The following is a 16,360-nucleotide window of genomic DNA, read 5'->3' as shown; positions in this document are numbered from 1 at the left end:
GAAGCCTGTTGTTTCCTACACCAGTAGTTCCAAGCGAGGTCACGGGTTTGGTGCAGCAGTGTAAGCAAGGTGCCGGTTCCTGTGCTCGCGCAGCTTGCGCGCATCGTCCCGGTGACGAGGTGATAAATTCAACTCTGTCCTTTCACTCCATCAGCATTAACTGGGCTTGCTGGGAGAAAGCATTCGAATGAGCAGGTTGAACTGAGTTGAACTAGAACGATTGCATAGCTGCACGTAAGCCTGAGAGCAGGTGTCTGCGTTTGCCCTGGCCGCTCTATTGGTCCTCGGGGCTGTTGTGCTGACACACAGACTTCTGCTATATGTTGTCTTTTGGATTTGCTCTTTGTTGGTTTACCCCTGATCCAGATGCGATTTGAATGACCATTTTCCCTGCTTAGAGCCCTCATCATTTCCTGCAGGTTTAATTAATGAGTTGTGCTACTTTGGGTTGCTTTAAAACTATAAAATGGTGTAGGGTCTAGAATGGGCTGAGCTGCGGCTCTTACAAATGGAAAGGAGCATCACCTGCTTCTGTTTCAATAACTCTCAGTGGTTTAGCGGCTAATCAGTCTTTAATCCATTTAATATCTGTTATGCTCCTGCAATGCTTGGATTCCATGCTCTTCCATCCTGCTGTTCTGACCTTACAGAAATCACGTACTTCATCACCGAGACACAGATGTCATTGTGGTAAACAGGATTTGTAGCCGGCTGTGCCCCTGACCTCAAAACAGCCTGTACACAGATTCTCCCTTGTTTCTGCTGCTCACGATCCTTTCTGTGGCCTGCCTGTGAAGTTAGTATTAAAATATTATTATTTTCATTATTACTAAAAGTTGACGAATGAGGCGTTACTCTTGATGCTGCGTAGCGTGCTTTAAGTACTGCAGGCAGAGCGTATCCAAAGCTGTGTCAGGCTGTAAGCTGTTTTCAAAGGCAGGGAAGACAGCTTGGAATCTCAGCCCTGGGCAGTTCTCAGGAGCACTCTTGGAGAAGGCAGCCAGCAGTAAGTGTGGGTATGGCTCTTTCTGCCTTGTGCAGTGGGAGAGACAGAATGATTTTCAGAGTATCTCACAGCCTTGTTTTCCATGGTCGACTCCCCTGGTTATCACAAGGAGTCTGGCAGTAGAAGTCAGTTTAGCAGCAGCTGCAGGCGTGCTGGCTGTGGAGGCTCTGGTTGTGTTGGTTTGTAGAATCATAGACTCTGTGAGGTTGGAAAAGACCTTCGAGATCAGCAAGTCCAGTGTCCTCCCAGTCTCTTTAGGAGGAGATGACCAGATGGTCCAACGATGTTGGTGTCACAGTGTCATCTCTTAGAAAGCTCTGAAACTTCCCAAATGGCTCCATTATGCAGAGAGCAGGTGTTGATGAAATGAGAAGTCGTGTTCTCTGCGAATGAAGCCCAGGGGTTGCGTCCATGCGAGAGGAGCCTGTGCATTGCGTGGGTACAGATGGGAGGAGTGAAGGGTCTGGCTTGTGAAGAGTTAGTGGAGGATGGAAGGGTAACGGATGCCGTGGGAAGATGCTGAAGTTTGAGTAGTGGCCTGCACAAGCTGAAGTAGAACTTCTCTAACAATGTTCTCTTGGGACAGGGAGGAGAGTTCAGGAGTTTGAGATTGCAAGGAGCTTATTTTTTTCCTACTTATACCTGATAAGACTTTTGGAGACTGTTAATTGTGTAGAAAGCGTGTAACATCATGAGTCATCTTCTCATCCAGTATAGAAGTACTTTGTTTTATTGCAGGGATGAAGGAGCCTAGGGATTCTTCTGACCGAACTGCTACAAAATAAATGTGCCTTGTCTTTAGTCATTACTGCTCCATTAAAAAAATAATCATTAGTGAAGCAAGTTTAAACTTTGAAAGGGCGTTTGAAACCACTGCTATCAGAGCCTCGTTTGGCCTTTACGCTTCCTTTTAGAGATGGAGTGCCTTGATTTTGCAGTCTTAATTTAAAGGAGAGAGGGAGAAGGACAATAAGAAGCAGCTTTTCAATCCGGGCTGTCCTCCTGTGGATGCTGGCAACTGGGAGCTATGCTGATGCCTGCTGGGCTTTCTTCAGCTGTGTTTCTATAGGGTTGGTTGGTTGCCTAGGTCAGCGCGTTTATGAACAGGAGATTAATAAGCATCCATGGAAAAAGCAAAGTCCAGAGTATGTAAGCGAGACATCCTTAATGTGGCATCGATGGCAATAGCCAAATTATGGACAGCAGTACAAAGAGAACAGAGAGCTACAGACTCGTGTGTTCCTTGAATGAGGCCTTCTTCTGCTCCCTCCACCTTTCTAAATTTGCTCTTAGCGTTAGGCTGAGGAGCCAACACCTTGCACATTTGGTTAGTGAAGTGAAGCTGTTTGTTGTTATGTTCTGAGAGCTGCACAGATGCACAGCAGTGAGTATTGTGCACTGCAGCTCTGTTTAGTGCCATCGTTATTTATGCACGGTATTTTCTATCTTTCTAAGACATTCAGATTTGACTACTGCCGCACGGGTTTGCAGCTAGGCTGCCAGGAAACATTTTTTTTTTTAAAGCTGTGACCTTAAATGCAAAGCACTTCCCTTTTTTTCACCTTTCTGATAACCCTTGGGAGTAGAAAAATCTTTGCCACTTGCTTTAAATATTCTCATGACAAATCCTTGCTGGCCTTTCGGCATTTATAGTAAATATTACACCGTGTTTTCCACCAGGGAGATTGCAGCTATGAACTGGAGCTCCAGCCTCACCTACGCATTGAGGATGTTCATGTCCCAAGGAATAAAAGCCGTCTTTCCATGCCCAGCTCCTCGATTGCTCAGAGGGCACACTCATCCAAAAGAGGCGTGGCGCGCACAAAAAAACCATTATTACCTGATGTGAGTGATAATGAGAGAGAATTCTTTTCTATATTTAAAACAACGGACGCAAAGACTCACAAAAGAACTGGACTGGATTTGGAAGAGCCTGAGTTGCCTGCAGATACCGATGCTTCAGGTCCTTGCTCTGCAAGAAGGCTCGCTCCGCTCGAGAGTACTGACCAGGGCAGCCAAAAAGAGGAGATGGAGAGGGTGACATTTGACTTAAATGGATTTAATGACTTATGTGACGACAGTGACAGTACTGTAACTCATGAAAGTGCAGCGATAAAGGATCTGAGGTCGTTGGATGAACACTGCAGTTCAGTGGGGCTGAACCACGCCGATTTGGGTTACAGCAGCTTCACGGCCGAGAAATCCCCCGTGTCCCCTGACTTGTTTTATCTCCCTGAATCACACATGGATTCGTTTGTGCTTGAGAGCTCATCCGAAGAGCTTCCTAGGCTAGAAGGAGCGCTTTCCTGCGTGAAGAGGCTGTTAGCACGTTCTCCTCCCCCTGTCAATAAACTTCAAGATTTGGAAAAAATGTTGGGACGTGAGGAAACGCTGTGCCCTCTTGGCAAGGTGAGTTGCAGCGGTCGTTCAGGGCAGCTGCCGGACAGAAGCTTTCCTTCTTCCTCAGAAGTTGGTCACTCACTGCTGCCTGCTGGAAATCCGGAGCTGGAAGTCCCCGGTGACCGGTGTGCTCCTGTAAATACCTGCCTTCCAAAACCTGCATCATCTTCGCCCACGGCTGCTGGTGGAGCCGAGGAGGGGCCTCCATGGGGCGGCAGCTCCCACAGTCTGTTGGGCAAGGAGGGATTCACGGAAGTTGAGAAGAAATCTCCGACGGCAGATCGCACAAATAACCCTTCAAATCAACATTTTGTTCAAGGAGATGACGAGCATTTAGAAACGAACAAGAAAAATGTGACTATTGATGAAGAGAGGAGTATACATTTATTTGAAGAGGAACACATCTACGGAGCTAATAATGAAATGACGCCTGCAAATAACGAGCCTTCGCTCAGGTTGGGTTCAAGTGGGCAAGCTACTCGGCCTGCTGCAGGGCCGGGCTGCCCACATGGGGACAGAGCCTGCAAGGAAGGGGCAATGCATGGGGAGATGGCACCCATGGGATCCTGGGGCGGTAGCGCTGCGATGGAGCAGGCCCTGGATACTAGTGACCTCTGTGATGCCTCCCAGGAACTGTTTTCTGTTAATTTTGATCTGGGGTTTTCCATTGAAGAGTGTGAGAAGGAAGTCTTTGAAGAAGATATGGAGCCTGTTAATACCCCCAAATTAAACAGTGCCTCAGGGAGCCGTGCAGGTGTTCAGCTCACCAGCAGTAAAAAATCTCTGAACGATGGCTGCAGGTTTCAGATGTCGCCAAAATGGGATTGCAGAAGTCTAGAGGGAAGAAACATGTCCACACCGCTGCCACTGCAGAGCAGAAATGAGAGGGACACAGCAGCACCTGGGGGGACACCAGGGGGCAGGATGGGATGCAGCTTGCCTCCTTCACTTTCTACCCCAACGGGCAGAAAGGTCAGCCGTGCTGAAGCTACCAAAAGGATTCGTAAGAGTGTTTTATTCAGTGTCAGGGAGGGAATTCCAGAGGTCCATCCTACAGGTGAAGTCAATGCAAGCTCACAGAGAAAGAACTTTGGGAGTTCAGCCTTGGATGCGCTTGATTCCGCTGGAGGAAGAACTGAAAACCTGCAAGGCACCAACCTTCGTATTTCACCTGTGCTTCCTGCTGAAGGTAGGGAATTCAGTGTACAGTCAGTTAATACCTTCATGTTTAAGCAAATACTGCTGAACGCAGGATCTTTCAGATTCCAGAGATCACGGAGATGTGGCACTAAGGGACATGGTCACTGGGCATGGTGGGATTGGGCTGGGGTTGGCCTTGGGGATCTTGGAGCTCTTTTCCAGCCTTTATGATTCGATGATCTTCAGCTAGCTGTTGTGACTTAGGTGGTTAGGATGGAACAAGAAGGGAGCAATGGTTGTATTACTCGAATCTGGCCCCATCAGGAGGCTTTCCAGAACTTCAGCCTCCTGTAACGCGCCCTGCGTTCTAGCTTACCCATTTGAGGCTGAAGTGCGTGCATACATATTGGAGAAAGCAGTCAGAATTAAACTGCTGATACCTCTCCACAAACGCTAACAGTGCAGCCATGGCAGACATAACCATGTGAGCTACATCTGCCTTTAAAGCCATTTCTTAATCCTCTCAGAGGCTTATTCGTAATCACCAGATCCGTTGTGCTTCACTCCCTGTGTCCCTGTTCTTACATTTTTCTATCATCATTCCCAAGGAACAGAAACTCTACTGATGAGTTTCTTTCTTATAGTTGCATGACAACTGACTTGTTTAAAATTTTCTGATGATGCCTTTTGCACGAGCCTGGTTTGTATTTGAAACATCAGCTTCTTATGGGATCTGTTCTGTTTTTATTTCCTCCATCTGTCTGCTTTTCTGTGCTTCTCTCTTTTAGGAACAGCATATTTATTTACTTTTTAAGTGGTTTTGATCATTTCTGTTCAGTAAATGCACCTCACAAATGGCCATCATTCCCCTCCACTCATATGCTGCTTGGAGATCCTATTCTCTCCCTTTTTCATATTCATATATTCCAGCAACAGCGGTCCTTTGGGGGAGAAACAGAAAAGGCTGCAGTTGTCTGAGATGTGAGTTAGGTGTGTCTGGTGAGTTCTGGTTTTCTTTCATGGAATCCTAGAATGGCTTGGGTTGGAAGGGACCCCAAGGATCATCAAGCTCCAACCTCCACATCTAATACCAGACCAGGCTGCACAGGGCCCCATCCAACCTGGCCTTGAACACCTCCAGGGACGGGGCATCCACAGCCTCTCTGGGCAGCCTGTGCCAGCACCTCACCACTCTCTTGGTAAAGAACTTCCCCCTGATATCCAACCTAAATCTTCCCTCCCTCAATTTAAAACCATTTCCCCCTGTCCTGCCATTATCTACCTTTTCAAAGAGCTGACTCCCCTCCTGTTTGTAGGCTCCTTTCAGGTCCTGGAAGGCTGCAATGAGGTCACCCTGCAGCCTTCTCTTCTCCAGACTGAACAAGCCCATCTCCCTCAGCCTGTCTTTGTAGGGGAGGTGCTCCAGCCCTCTGCTCATCTTCGTGGCCTCCTCTGGACGCTCTCCAACAGCTCCCTGTCTTTCTTGTATTGGGGTTCTCAGACCTGGGCGCCGTACTGCAGATGAGGCCTCACGAGGGCAGAGTAGAGAGGGACAATCCCCTCCCTGCTGGCCACCCCTCTTCCGATGGAGCCCAGGACACCGTTTGCTTTCTGAGCTGCAAGAGCACGCTGCTGGCTCATGTTCAGTTGTTCATCCACCAGGACCAAGTTTTCAGTGCATCCAAAGGCGTGTGTATGGCAGAACGTTTCCAGAAGTGTGACACTTGAACTCACCTTCTAGGGGCTGCTTCTCGAGATGTCACGGCTCCTGTTCCATTTTTCTCTTCCCTTTCTCTGTGTCTGTACTCCCTGGGGAAATCATTTCCTCTCGGACAATCTCCAGGAAAGCAGGATTTATTGTACGTCTCAACTGGAGAGTATTTATTTTGATTAAAAGAGAGCAGTATTCGCTGCACAGATCAATAAGCAATCTCCTTTGGAGGTACTTGTATAAAAGAGATGGATTTTGGTTGTTCAGCTGTAGCAATATTGCACCCTGAACAATACATTTCCTTACGATTCTTGCTTACTGTTTTTCCTGTAGGAACCAGCAGTGAAAGTGAAGAAGAGATTGTTTTCCAGAGGAAGAACAGGAGAAACAATGTTTTGAAGTCTCCTGATGTGAGTCTTAGAAGGGGAAAAGACAAGAGAAGCAAAATGGCGAGCACGTCAAACCTCAGAACAAAGCTTCTCTCTGCAATTATTCTTATCTCTGTCTGTGTAGGTTGTGAATGACAGTGATGGTGGATCTCCGGTTCGTGCCATCAGGAAACGCCGACACCCGCTGAACACGGTTAGCAGGTGCTTTGTACTAAGGGAAATAATGTCAGCCCATTCATGGAGTGTCCCCTTAGCATGTACTCTATCTGCAGCCAGTAGGGAAGTGTTCATATTGCCAATATGCTGTGCCCTCTGCCCGAAGGCGCACTGGAATGCCTTCTTTTCCTCCCTTCCGTTCTCCCCCAGAGTCTCCTACACATGATGAGTTTGTCGTTGTTTGGGGGAGGATTATTGGTGCAGGTGCAAGAGCTGGACTTTGTGAGAGGCAGCAAATAGCCTTTCTTCCACAAAGCTTTGAATCAAAAAGAAATGTTCACGCCACAATGAATCTGGTTTTTCATCCCAAACGATGTGTTCTTCTGTTCTACTCTGACATGCGTTTCATAGGATGATTAGCATCATTTTGACGTGCGTGATCAATTGCAAAAATCTGGTGTTAATTAGGAAGGAGCAGATGTTGAAGAGTGACTGTGTGACTGAAAGGCGGCTCGCTTTAGTCTTACTTTCTGAAGTGTTGGTGTGACTCTCCTCCAGTCCGACGCGTCCAGTGACGACGGCGTGGATTTTCACAGGGACCCCAGCAGGAGCACGAAGGGCTGCTCAGCAGCAGGCACCAAGCTGAGAAGTGCGAAACGTCAGAAGGTCAGGAGCAATGTTACAGGCAAGGTATGGCACTCCATGCCTCTGAATGGGCTGGAGCAGCTGTGTTGCTCTGTGTTTGTCAGCTCAGGTTGCAATGCATGTAGCTGCTTTGCCCTGTCTTGCATGTATGTACGTATATAAGTGAATGTGTTTGCAACGAGGGTGCTGTCCTAGAGCCTGTCCAGCACTGCCCGGCACGGGGCAGCACCAGCCTCCCAGAAAGCCTGGCCCAGTGTCTGCACACCTCGCCATGAAGCAGTGCTTTGTAAAGCTGGTCTGAACCTCCCCTGGTGCCGCATTGCTTGCCCTCTCTGTTAGTTTCTGTTGCACGGTGCTTTTCGTGCTGCAGTTCGTCCTCTCGTGGTCTTTTGCAAGTAAGAAGGATGGAGGCTGCCTGGCATTAGCACTGCGAGTTCTGCCCTGGAAGCGGTGACCTCCGGTGCATTTCCTAATCATCAAAAGTCTCCTAGAAAAGGGGCTGCTGACAGTGGCTGTCATTCAGGCTTACCAATTGCTGTAAGCAGGGGTGTTAGAAGAAAAGACTCAGGAGATGCTGAGAATCAGAGGTGTCGCTGCTTGGAGCAGTTCTGAGCGCTGCACAAAAACGGACAGCACTGTGCTTTGATTGGGAATGCTCTGCAGGCAAAGAAATCATTCTGCGGGAGAAAGCGAGACACGGAATGGTTCTCTTTCAAGGTTGTATTTGATCCATTGTAGCTGATATTATAAGAGAAAAAGTTACAGCACTCTGACAGAACATCACCCAGAACTCCTTCCTTTCTCCGAGCTTTGTCTCTTGCCTGCTGTGCTGCGGTTGGTGGCTGAAGTGCCACCTCATCCACGAGCAGAGGACGTTTCCTCAAGGATGAGTTTTGCTGTCCAATGAATTTACAACGTGGATGATCTTCAATCTGACCAGCAGAGCGAGGGCTGCGCCTCAAGTTTCTGACAGTCCGAGGGTCGGAGTAATGCAGCACTCCCGCATCTGGCTTTCCTCCTATTACTTAGGAGCTCTTTACAAAAAAGCGGTTCCGATTTACAAGTTACAAAATAACATGAGGTTTTGGGCAGCTTAGCTCCGATGTGAGTAAGTTCTTCTTGCAGCATTAACCTGGTGCAAGCAGCAGGGCACAGTGCAGGTGTGGTTGGCCAGCCCTTCGCAGCCCAGCTTCGCCCTTGGGCGCTCTCTGTGCGCTGTGCTCTCCCCATCCCCTTCCCTTGGGACGGATTCTCCTTTTGGCTGATGTTCTGAGTCCACGAAAGGATTTAGTGGGAGGCCTCCTGTAACGCTAGCTAATTGTAGCAGTAGTGAATTAGCCTGGCTAAAAGTTTCTTTGGGGTTTCTTTTCCTTTTCAGAATGCGGCAAGACAGTTTTTAGACGAAGAAGCCGAGTTGTCCCAGCAGGACGAGAGCTGTGTTTCTTCTGATGAGAGCGAAGACACAGACCAGGAGCTGAGCTCCTCGCTTGGTCAATTCCTGAATGACGACGCAGAGGTCACACAAGTGTTAAATGGTGAGTGTGGGAAGTGGTGTGTGACTGAAGGAAGGAGGTGTTTCAGATCGTGGCGTGTGAGAGGTGCAGCCCTCAGCCAGTTGCTGCGTGTCAGCTGTAAGCAGTAACGTCCTCAGCTGTGCTCGATGAGGTGCTCTCCATCTCTGTACCTCTTCTATTTCTGTTCCCGTGGGTTTCTTATGGAGTAAGTCTTCACAGGAATCTCTGCCGTGCAATTGCTTTGTGGAGAACGGGTGTTTTGAGGCAGGAGTTCTCTGACTGTGAGTCAGCCAGCCCCTGGTACAACATTAGGAACAAATGGAAACAGAATTTCCCATTTCACTTAGTAAGTTCTGAAGTTTCAGGTCTTCTTGTACAGAGAGGTCTGTAACATGATGTGAAATAACAGTACCAGCGTTAAAGATGAACTATGATGTTGGCACTGTCAGAGCTGAAATGGTTTTGGTTTTTGGCCAAGATTCACTTCCCCCCTGTGGTTCTAAACCTTGTCTGCCCCTGGGATATTTACACGCTGGAATCATCCTGTTGCCATTTAAGAGATTTCCAGATGTTGCCGAGGATTTTCCTCCTCTACTGAAATCTCTATACTAGTCTCATACAGACTCTGAAATCCTAGAAGCATAGAATGGTTTGAGTTGGGGGGGACCTTTAAGCCCATCTCGTTCCAACCCCTGCTCTAGGCAGGGACATCCCACTGGGCCAGGGGGCAGCTCTCCTTGTGCAGGCTGGGCACAGTGCTGCGGAGCAGGGGTCTGCAGGAGGAGTCTGGAGAACTTCAGACATAGGAGGCTGCAAGGAACGGCTCGTGGAAAACAAGATTTCGTAAGAATGAAAGAAAAAAACGTATCCTCAGTAGCACTGTATTCTCTTTTCTTACTTCAGACTCTGAGATGAGAGGCGTTTACCTGAAGTCTGTGCGCAGTCCAGCTCTGGGGAGCAGATACAAAATGGTGCATCGGGAATTCAACAGCACTGAGATTTTCTCACAGGTATGGAACCAAGCAGCTGCAGTCCGTGTGAGGTTGAGTTACGTGTGACAGTATTTAAGCTCCTGTCCTACCTTCAAGAGCCGCTTGGAGCCTACTGGTGCTGAGTAGTAAGTTCTAACAAAAGACTTTTGACATCATTTTGATTGTCAAGTTGAAAGCATGCAGAAGTTCTGTGATAGAAGCACACACGTTCCCTCGGCCGCAGTGAGGCTGGCAGCAGTGTGGAGCAAAAGTAGCCCACTGCTCAGCCCAGCCCAGCCCAGTGCAGGAGCTGTGGTCATTCCTGCTGAGCCACGTAGGGACCATGAGGTGCCTCCAGGCTCACCAGCTTCCATTCCCTCTCTGCTCCCTCTGCCCAACTCTGGCACCTCCTGGGAAGCCCTCTCACTCAGCACGTGGTGTTTCCTGTGCTGAATTCCCAGGAGGAAGCAGCCCCACAGCAGAAGTGTAGCATTTTGGCTGCTCCTGTTAACCCAACTGTATGCCCTGCACTATTGTTGCCAGGCAAGCGGCAATGCCAGTAGATGCCAATGTCTCTAGTAAAACACAAGATTAGCTCCCTAGATCCAGATGATAAAGATGAGGGAATAAAGCAGCATGCTTCCTCTCTCACTGCCATGCTGACTGCTGCTGCTCAGCCCTGGCAGCAGCCTGAGCCTTCATGTGGCCCCTGGAGGCTGCATTGTGTCCTGAGCACGAGTGGCTCCGGAGCTGATCCCCAGGGGATGGGGGGATGTGTCCTATGTCCAGCCTTCTGGATTCTGTTCTACTCTGCACCCTTCACACATCGCACGACGAATCATTTGTACAGGATTTTTTTAGTTATTTAGTCTTCAATTTTCCCCCCTATTTCATAGAGACCAAATATATCATAGAACTGGAAAAATGGATGCTTGGGATGGTCCCTTGCCACCCCCCGCCCCGAGGTTTCTTTCTTTTTCCCACATTCCTGCCTGTCTGTTGTCTTCGGCAAAATAAAATTGAGGTCTGTATTTGATGCAGAGAATAAACTACTTTGTTGTTGTTGCTGGTAATGAACAAAAACTCAGCTTGTGCTGATTGTCTGCAAGCAGATAAGAACGCATGCAATTCAATTTCCGACCAGCATGGGCTTACAGGGCCAGCTTTGTTGTTCACACCGAGGCAGGATGCTACTGAAGGTGCAAAACTTGAACTTGCATTTCATTTTGTAAATCATAAAGGCCCCATGAAGTGCTTCTGTCAGCAAGAGCTGCGCGTCTGTGCAGAGCTGATGTTGTACTGGAGGTAGTGCTGTGTGTGCAGTCTGCCTGGGTTTTGTGCAAACCCAGCTTGTCCTCAGTGTGCTTGTGTGGCATTCGCCTGCAGCCCTGTGCAGCGCCATGGTCCTGGTGTGATTTGCTAGTGAGCCTTGCTTGCAATTCATGTTCCCTTAAAGCTTTCTGGTGATAAATCATAGAATCGTTAAGGCTGGAAAAGCCCTCCAAGCTCACCAGGTAGGTCCAACCCCACCCCACCGTGCCCACTGCCTGCATCCCTCAGTGCCACATCTCCATGTTCTGGAGCACCCCCAGGGACGGTGACCCCACCACTCCCGGGGCAGCTGCTCCAGTGCAGCACTGCTCTTTAGGAGAAGAAATATTTCCTAACATCCAACCTCAGCCAGTGAAATGTGATGTGGATGTGTGAGAAGCGCAGGAGCTCTGCGTCTGTGGGCCGCGTTGATAAGCAAAGGCGTACCCAGAGGAAGAGCAAAGTCATTGCACTGCTTCGCTCTCACCAGGTTTGTTTTTCTTCCCCCCCCCGCCAGATCCCCGAGCAAGACGAGGCTTACGCAGAAGACAGCTTCTGTGTGGTGGGGGGGGACGAGGAGACTTGCGAAAAAAGCCAATCGAGTGAGGAGGAAGTGTGCGTTAACTTTGACCTCTTAAATAACGAGAGTTTCGCTGGTGGAAGGCGGCGGTACCTCACTCGGCGGAGAGAAAAACTGCACAGAGCCAAGGTGGAACAGAACTGCTCGGTCCCGAAGAAGAAGAAGCCGTCCCGAATTATCGTCCTCAGCGATTCCAGCGGGGAAGAAACAGGTGTCAGCAAGGAGAAACCCACGACAGACTGCTCCAGGGCGCAACAGGAAAACGCTGAGCTGCTCACGTCCCTGCCTTCTGTGCCGCATAAAAAAACAGCTGGGGCCATCAGTGCTCATCGGCCCGTGGAGAGTAAGAGCGGTATGCTGCTGGGCCTGAAGGCGTCTGTATCCGAAATGCTGGACTTCCAGCCAGGGCCTCGCTCCAGTTTGGGGAAGGAGGATCTCCAGGCTCCTGCTGAGGTGGGTGCAGGTTTTGGCAGGGGCCCCTCCCCGCCTCGTGGTGTGCTCCGGGGGGAGCCTGCCCTGGGAGCTGCAGGGCACGGGGCTGAGCGTGCTCCTGGGGAGGAGAAGGGGTGTTCTGCCCGCACTGCTCCGCCATACCGGAAGCTTTTCTGCTTGGAGGGGGTCTGAGCAGTCAATAGAACACTAAGAAAGCTTGGGATTAGTTGCAGTTACGAGGGAATATGGATCTGTTTCCAGCAGCAGAGGGGGACAACTAATGATTTGGTTTTGCAGCTTTATATAACGCTTGCTTGCTGTCCTAAATGAAGACAGTCTGAGGCCGTATTCCCTGCCCTTACGCTCTTCTGCCGCACCTCTCTTACACTGGTTGAACTTCAGTGGCAGTGAGCACTGCATGCTTTGCCATGCAGGCCGCTCAGTGGTTGGATGCTCAACTCCTTCCGATTTTTTTGTAGAGGATTGAAGTATTCATCTGCAATCGCTCACGTGCCGCAATATCAACGCGGCCTTTTAAAAAGCTTTTATTAATTGCGTTTTTCCGAACTGGGCGGAATACAGCGCATCCGTTGAGCATCAGTGTTGGAAACCGCATTCTTAACTGGCATCGCTTCTTTGTGCTTGCGTTTCTGTAGCGTCTCAGACACGCTGTTGGCGTTCAGCATTTGCAGCCGGGGAGCTCTGTGAGGAACGCTGCTGGGAACGCTGCGGGGTCCACAAAGCCCCCCCCGGCTCCAGCTCTGCCGGCCAAGGACGCGGTGCTGTGTGTTCTGGTGGACAGCCGCGAGATCTCCTCCGGCGCCGACGTCATCTCCTCGCTGAAGGCCGAGCACGGGGTGAAGGTGCAGGTCTGCTCGCTGGGCAGCAGCGATTACGTTGTCAGCAACCGCCTGGCAGTGGAAAGGAAATTCCAGTCGGAGCTGCTGAGCTCCTCCAACAGGAGCAAGGTCACCCAGCGGATCCAGCGCCTGCAGAGCGAGTTTGAGAGAGTGTGCGTGATCGTGGAGAAGGACAGGACCAAGCCAGGTGGGTGTTCCCGGGGCAGCGGCGTGGGGATGTGCTGGTCTCTGCTGCCCACCGGCCACGCGTGTAATCGTGGACCTGAAATTAGACTGACAGCTCTCCTGTGGCCTCTGGAGGAGTGGTACTTTGGTAACGTCGCAAGCTGGTCTGGATCCACAGCAATACTTATTCATTACTGATGAATTTTCGTCATTTTTATCCATCTGCTCACATTACACTGCTCCTCGAGTGCTGCTCATCTCTCACTTGACACAGGCCAAGTGCTTTCTTCCCTTCTGTAGCTTTGCAAAACCTCTTCAGCTCTCCATGCTGTCCTTTTGCCCAGCCCCTCTGTCTTCCTCAGTCCTATCCTAAGGATCTCTGCTGTTAATTTACATTTTCACTATTAATTCCTATTCCTCTCAAATAACCCAGTCAGTCCTGTCCCATGACTCCCCCAGCCTCTTTCCTTGAGAAGCTTTCCATCTCCTTGGTTTTTATCTGTGAGCTCTCGAAGCGGGGATCCTTGTGCTGTTTGCCTTTGTAAAGGACTCATAATGTTTCACAGTAATTTAGCACTTCAATCACAGAGTTTTCTGTATTGCCCCACTGCAGGGGAGACATCGAGGTTTTTCCCGAGGACGCAGCACTATGACAGCATGCTCGCTGCCTTGCTCCAGGCCGGCATCCGGGTTCTTTTCAGCTCTTGCCAAGAGGAGACTGCCGTGCTGCTGAAGGAGCTGGCCCTGGTGGAGCAGAGGAAGAACGCCGCCATTCGTGTGCCAACCGAAGTGGAAGGCCGCAAGCAGGAAGTGCTCAACTTCTACTTGAGCATTCCCAACATCAGCTACCTGGCCGCTCTCAACATGTGCCACCACTTTGGCTCTGTGAGGGAGATGGTCAACAGGTAACAGCAGAGAAGCACCCCGAGCTCCGGGGGCCTCGCTTTCTCACTGTCTCCGATTCAGGATTGCTGGCTGGGCTGGGCTCGCTCCCAGTGCTCCCCGCAGTTCCCGTCTCCAGCTCTGTGCCGCTCCTCCTGCATCTCTCCATCTCTTCAGGCTGTGGCTATCAACGAGCTCTGCTTCCACTCTCCCTCCTGCTGCTGTGCCCTTCCCTTTCCTTTCACAGCACTGTTTCCCTGCAGCTCTCCTGGGCTGTGCTCACCCTGCTCTGCTCCCTGGCAGCTCGGGATGTCTCTGCTCTCCCCAGCTCGGTGTCGCTGTGCTCTCTTCCAGCTCCCCATCAGACATCGCTGCCGGCGCCCAGCTCAGCCCGCAGCGTGCGGAGGAGACGTACCGCTACCTGCGCTATGGCTTCGACGCGCAGATGCTGCCCGAGAGCCTCTGTGGGAAGGGGAAAAACAACGCTGCCACCAAGAGCTGAGGAGAAGTGAGGCGGGGCTGCTGAGAGCCTCGGGCCGTTCTTTCAATTGCACTTTACTGAGTTTACAGTCGCTGTAAAATATGTAAATAAATCCTCAGAGAAACGTGGGGGTTTGGGGCAGCCTGAGACTGTGTCTGACAGAGGGAAGGAGCGTACCTGCAGTGCCTTGCCTTGCTCTGATGGAAGAGTGGTACCACAGTGCCTAAAGATGAGCCGTCATCTGCAGCGCTCCTCATCCTGCTGGTGGTGTCTGCTTCACCCAGAACACCGAGCAATTCCTGGGGTTACAGCTGGGATGGATGGGCCCGGGGCAGTAAGTACAAGCATTCACTGAACCACTGCAGGGTTGGGTTGGGAGGCACCTCACAGCCCCAGCACAACCCCTGCCGTGGGCTGGGTGCCCTCCGGCTCAGGCTGCCCAGGGCCCATCCTCAGCCTTGGGCACCTCCAGGGATGGGGCACCCACAGCTCCGGGCAGTGCCAGAGCCTCACCACCTCTGGGTGAAGATTCTACCCTCCTTGAGCTGTGTGTGCTGTCACACAGCAGCTGGCTGCAGCCACACGTGGGGAGGCCCTGCCCCCTTGAGGTGCAGAGGGTGCAATGGGAGCTAGAACATCTGGAAAAAGAGGCTCACCTCTAACTTGTGTTTTCCCTTTCACCAGAGACCTTTGCATTTGGAAGTGGGGGAAAATGGAGCCCTACTCCCACGTGCTGCAAGGTCCACCACTTCCAGGTGACTGAAGTCCTGACATGGGAAGGCACAGGGCAGGCAGAGGCCCCTGCTCACCACTCACGGCTTAGATTAAGGTTATATGAATAATTATGGTGGAAATTCAAGCAAAGCTTTCTTACCTACACGGGAATTATTCACAGGCTTCACTCCACCTTATCTTTACAGAGTGTGATTTTCACATAAGACACAGCTGGTGCTGCTAGGACAGTACTGTGCCCACCCACTGCAGCAGTGGCAGAGGGGCAGCGAAGCTGCTCCCCCTTGAAGGTAAACCTGTGCCCATCTCTGTGTACAGAGAGGGCTCTCTGGGCAAAACCTTCTATGAAGGATAAATCTGAAGAGCCCAGCAGAACTCAGCAGCCGCTTTCAAAGCAGCTCAGCCCCAACATTAAGTCCTGCAAGTCTATTTCAGAGCACCTGAGGGTTGTCCCAGTAAGAAGGAGGCAGAAAGGGGCACCCAGCAGCTCAGGCCCAGGGCCCAGGAGGGATGTTTCTGTTCTGTGCTCCTGAGCACTCAACACTGGCAGCCTGGAGTGCGAGTTCCTGAGCTGAAGGCCTAGAAATTACTTTTTTCCTGTTATCTCCCATTCAGTGAAAAGAGACGCTCAAAGCTTTATTCTTCTGTACTGCACTGAAAATACTGAGCTTTGCTGATGGGGGGCAGGAATCACTATTTTAAAAGAGAAGTGAGTGCTTACGTAACAGTCCCAAAGACTTTCAAACAGTTGCTTCTCTAAGAGATCATAAAACTGCTGCTACATTCATGTAAAAAAGAAAAAATTCTCAGCAGAGGAAAGTATAAGGCATTTTCAATTAATTACAAAACTGTGTCGTTAAAAATATCCTGTACAGCAACATTTCTAGAAGGTTGTATCTTAGACTGAACCAATTAAAACCTGCAATTAATTGGTATCGGAGTACAGGCCTCCCTTCACCAGGAGAAACGGGGCCAAGGAAGGGAG

General features: G+C 50.3%; 1 protein-coding gene across 4 annotated transcripts in view; it reads left to right on the top strand.

The window, feature by feature from the left end:
- The window catches only part of FANCM (Fanconi anemia complementation group M), a 61,259-nt gene extending 44,949 nt beyond the window's left edge, over positions 1-16,310 (top strand). The window contains exons 14-24 of one of the 4 annotated variants that reach the window (XM_021403041.1): positions 2,687-4,595; positions 6,591-6,667; positions 6,771-6,839; positions 7,361-7,492; positions 8,826-8,982; positions 9,865-9,971; positions 11,761-12,276; positions 12,912-13,302; positions 13,894-14,185; positions 14,517-14,977; positions 15,328-16,310. In XM_021403041.1, the coding sequence (XP_021258716.1) occupies positions 2,687-4,595; positions 6,591-6,667; positions 6,771-6,839; positions 7,361-7,492; positions 8,826-8,982; positions 9,865-9,971; positions 11,761-12,276; positions 12,912-13,302; positions 13,894-14,185; positions 14,517-14,664 (3,798 nt within the window). In that variant the 3' untranslated portion in view covers positions 14,665-14,977; positions 15,328-16,310. Of the gene's footprint in view, positions 1-2,686; positions 4,596-6,590; positions 6,668-6,770; positions 6,848-7,360; positions 7,493-8,825; positions 8,983-9,864; positions 9,972-11,760; positions 12,277-12,911; positions 13,303-13,893; positions 14,186-14,516; positions 14,978-15,327 lie in introns of those variants that run through there. The other 3 variants (XM_021403042.1, XM_021403043.1, XM_021403044.1) reach the window with 3 other exon arrangements.

Source organism: Numida meleagris, chromosome 6, assembly GCF_002078875.1.
Source record: "Numida meleagris isolate 19003 breed g44 Domestic line chromosome 6, NumMel1.0, whole genome shotgun sequence".
In the NCBI taxonomy this organism is placed as follows: Eukaryota; Metazoa; Chordata; class Aves; order Galliformes; family Numididae; genus Numida; species Numida meleagris.
Note: the sequence above shows the minus strand (reverse complement) of the source record. Positions and strands in the feature narration are given on the sequence as shown.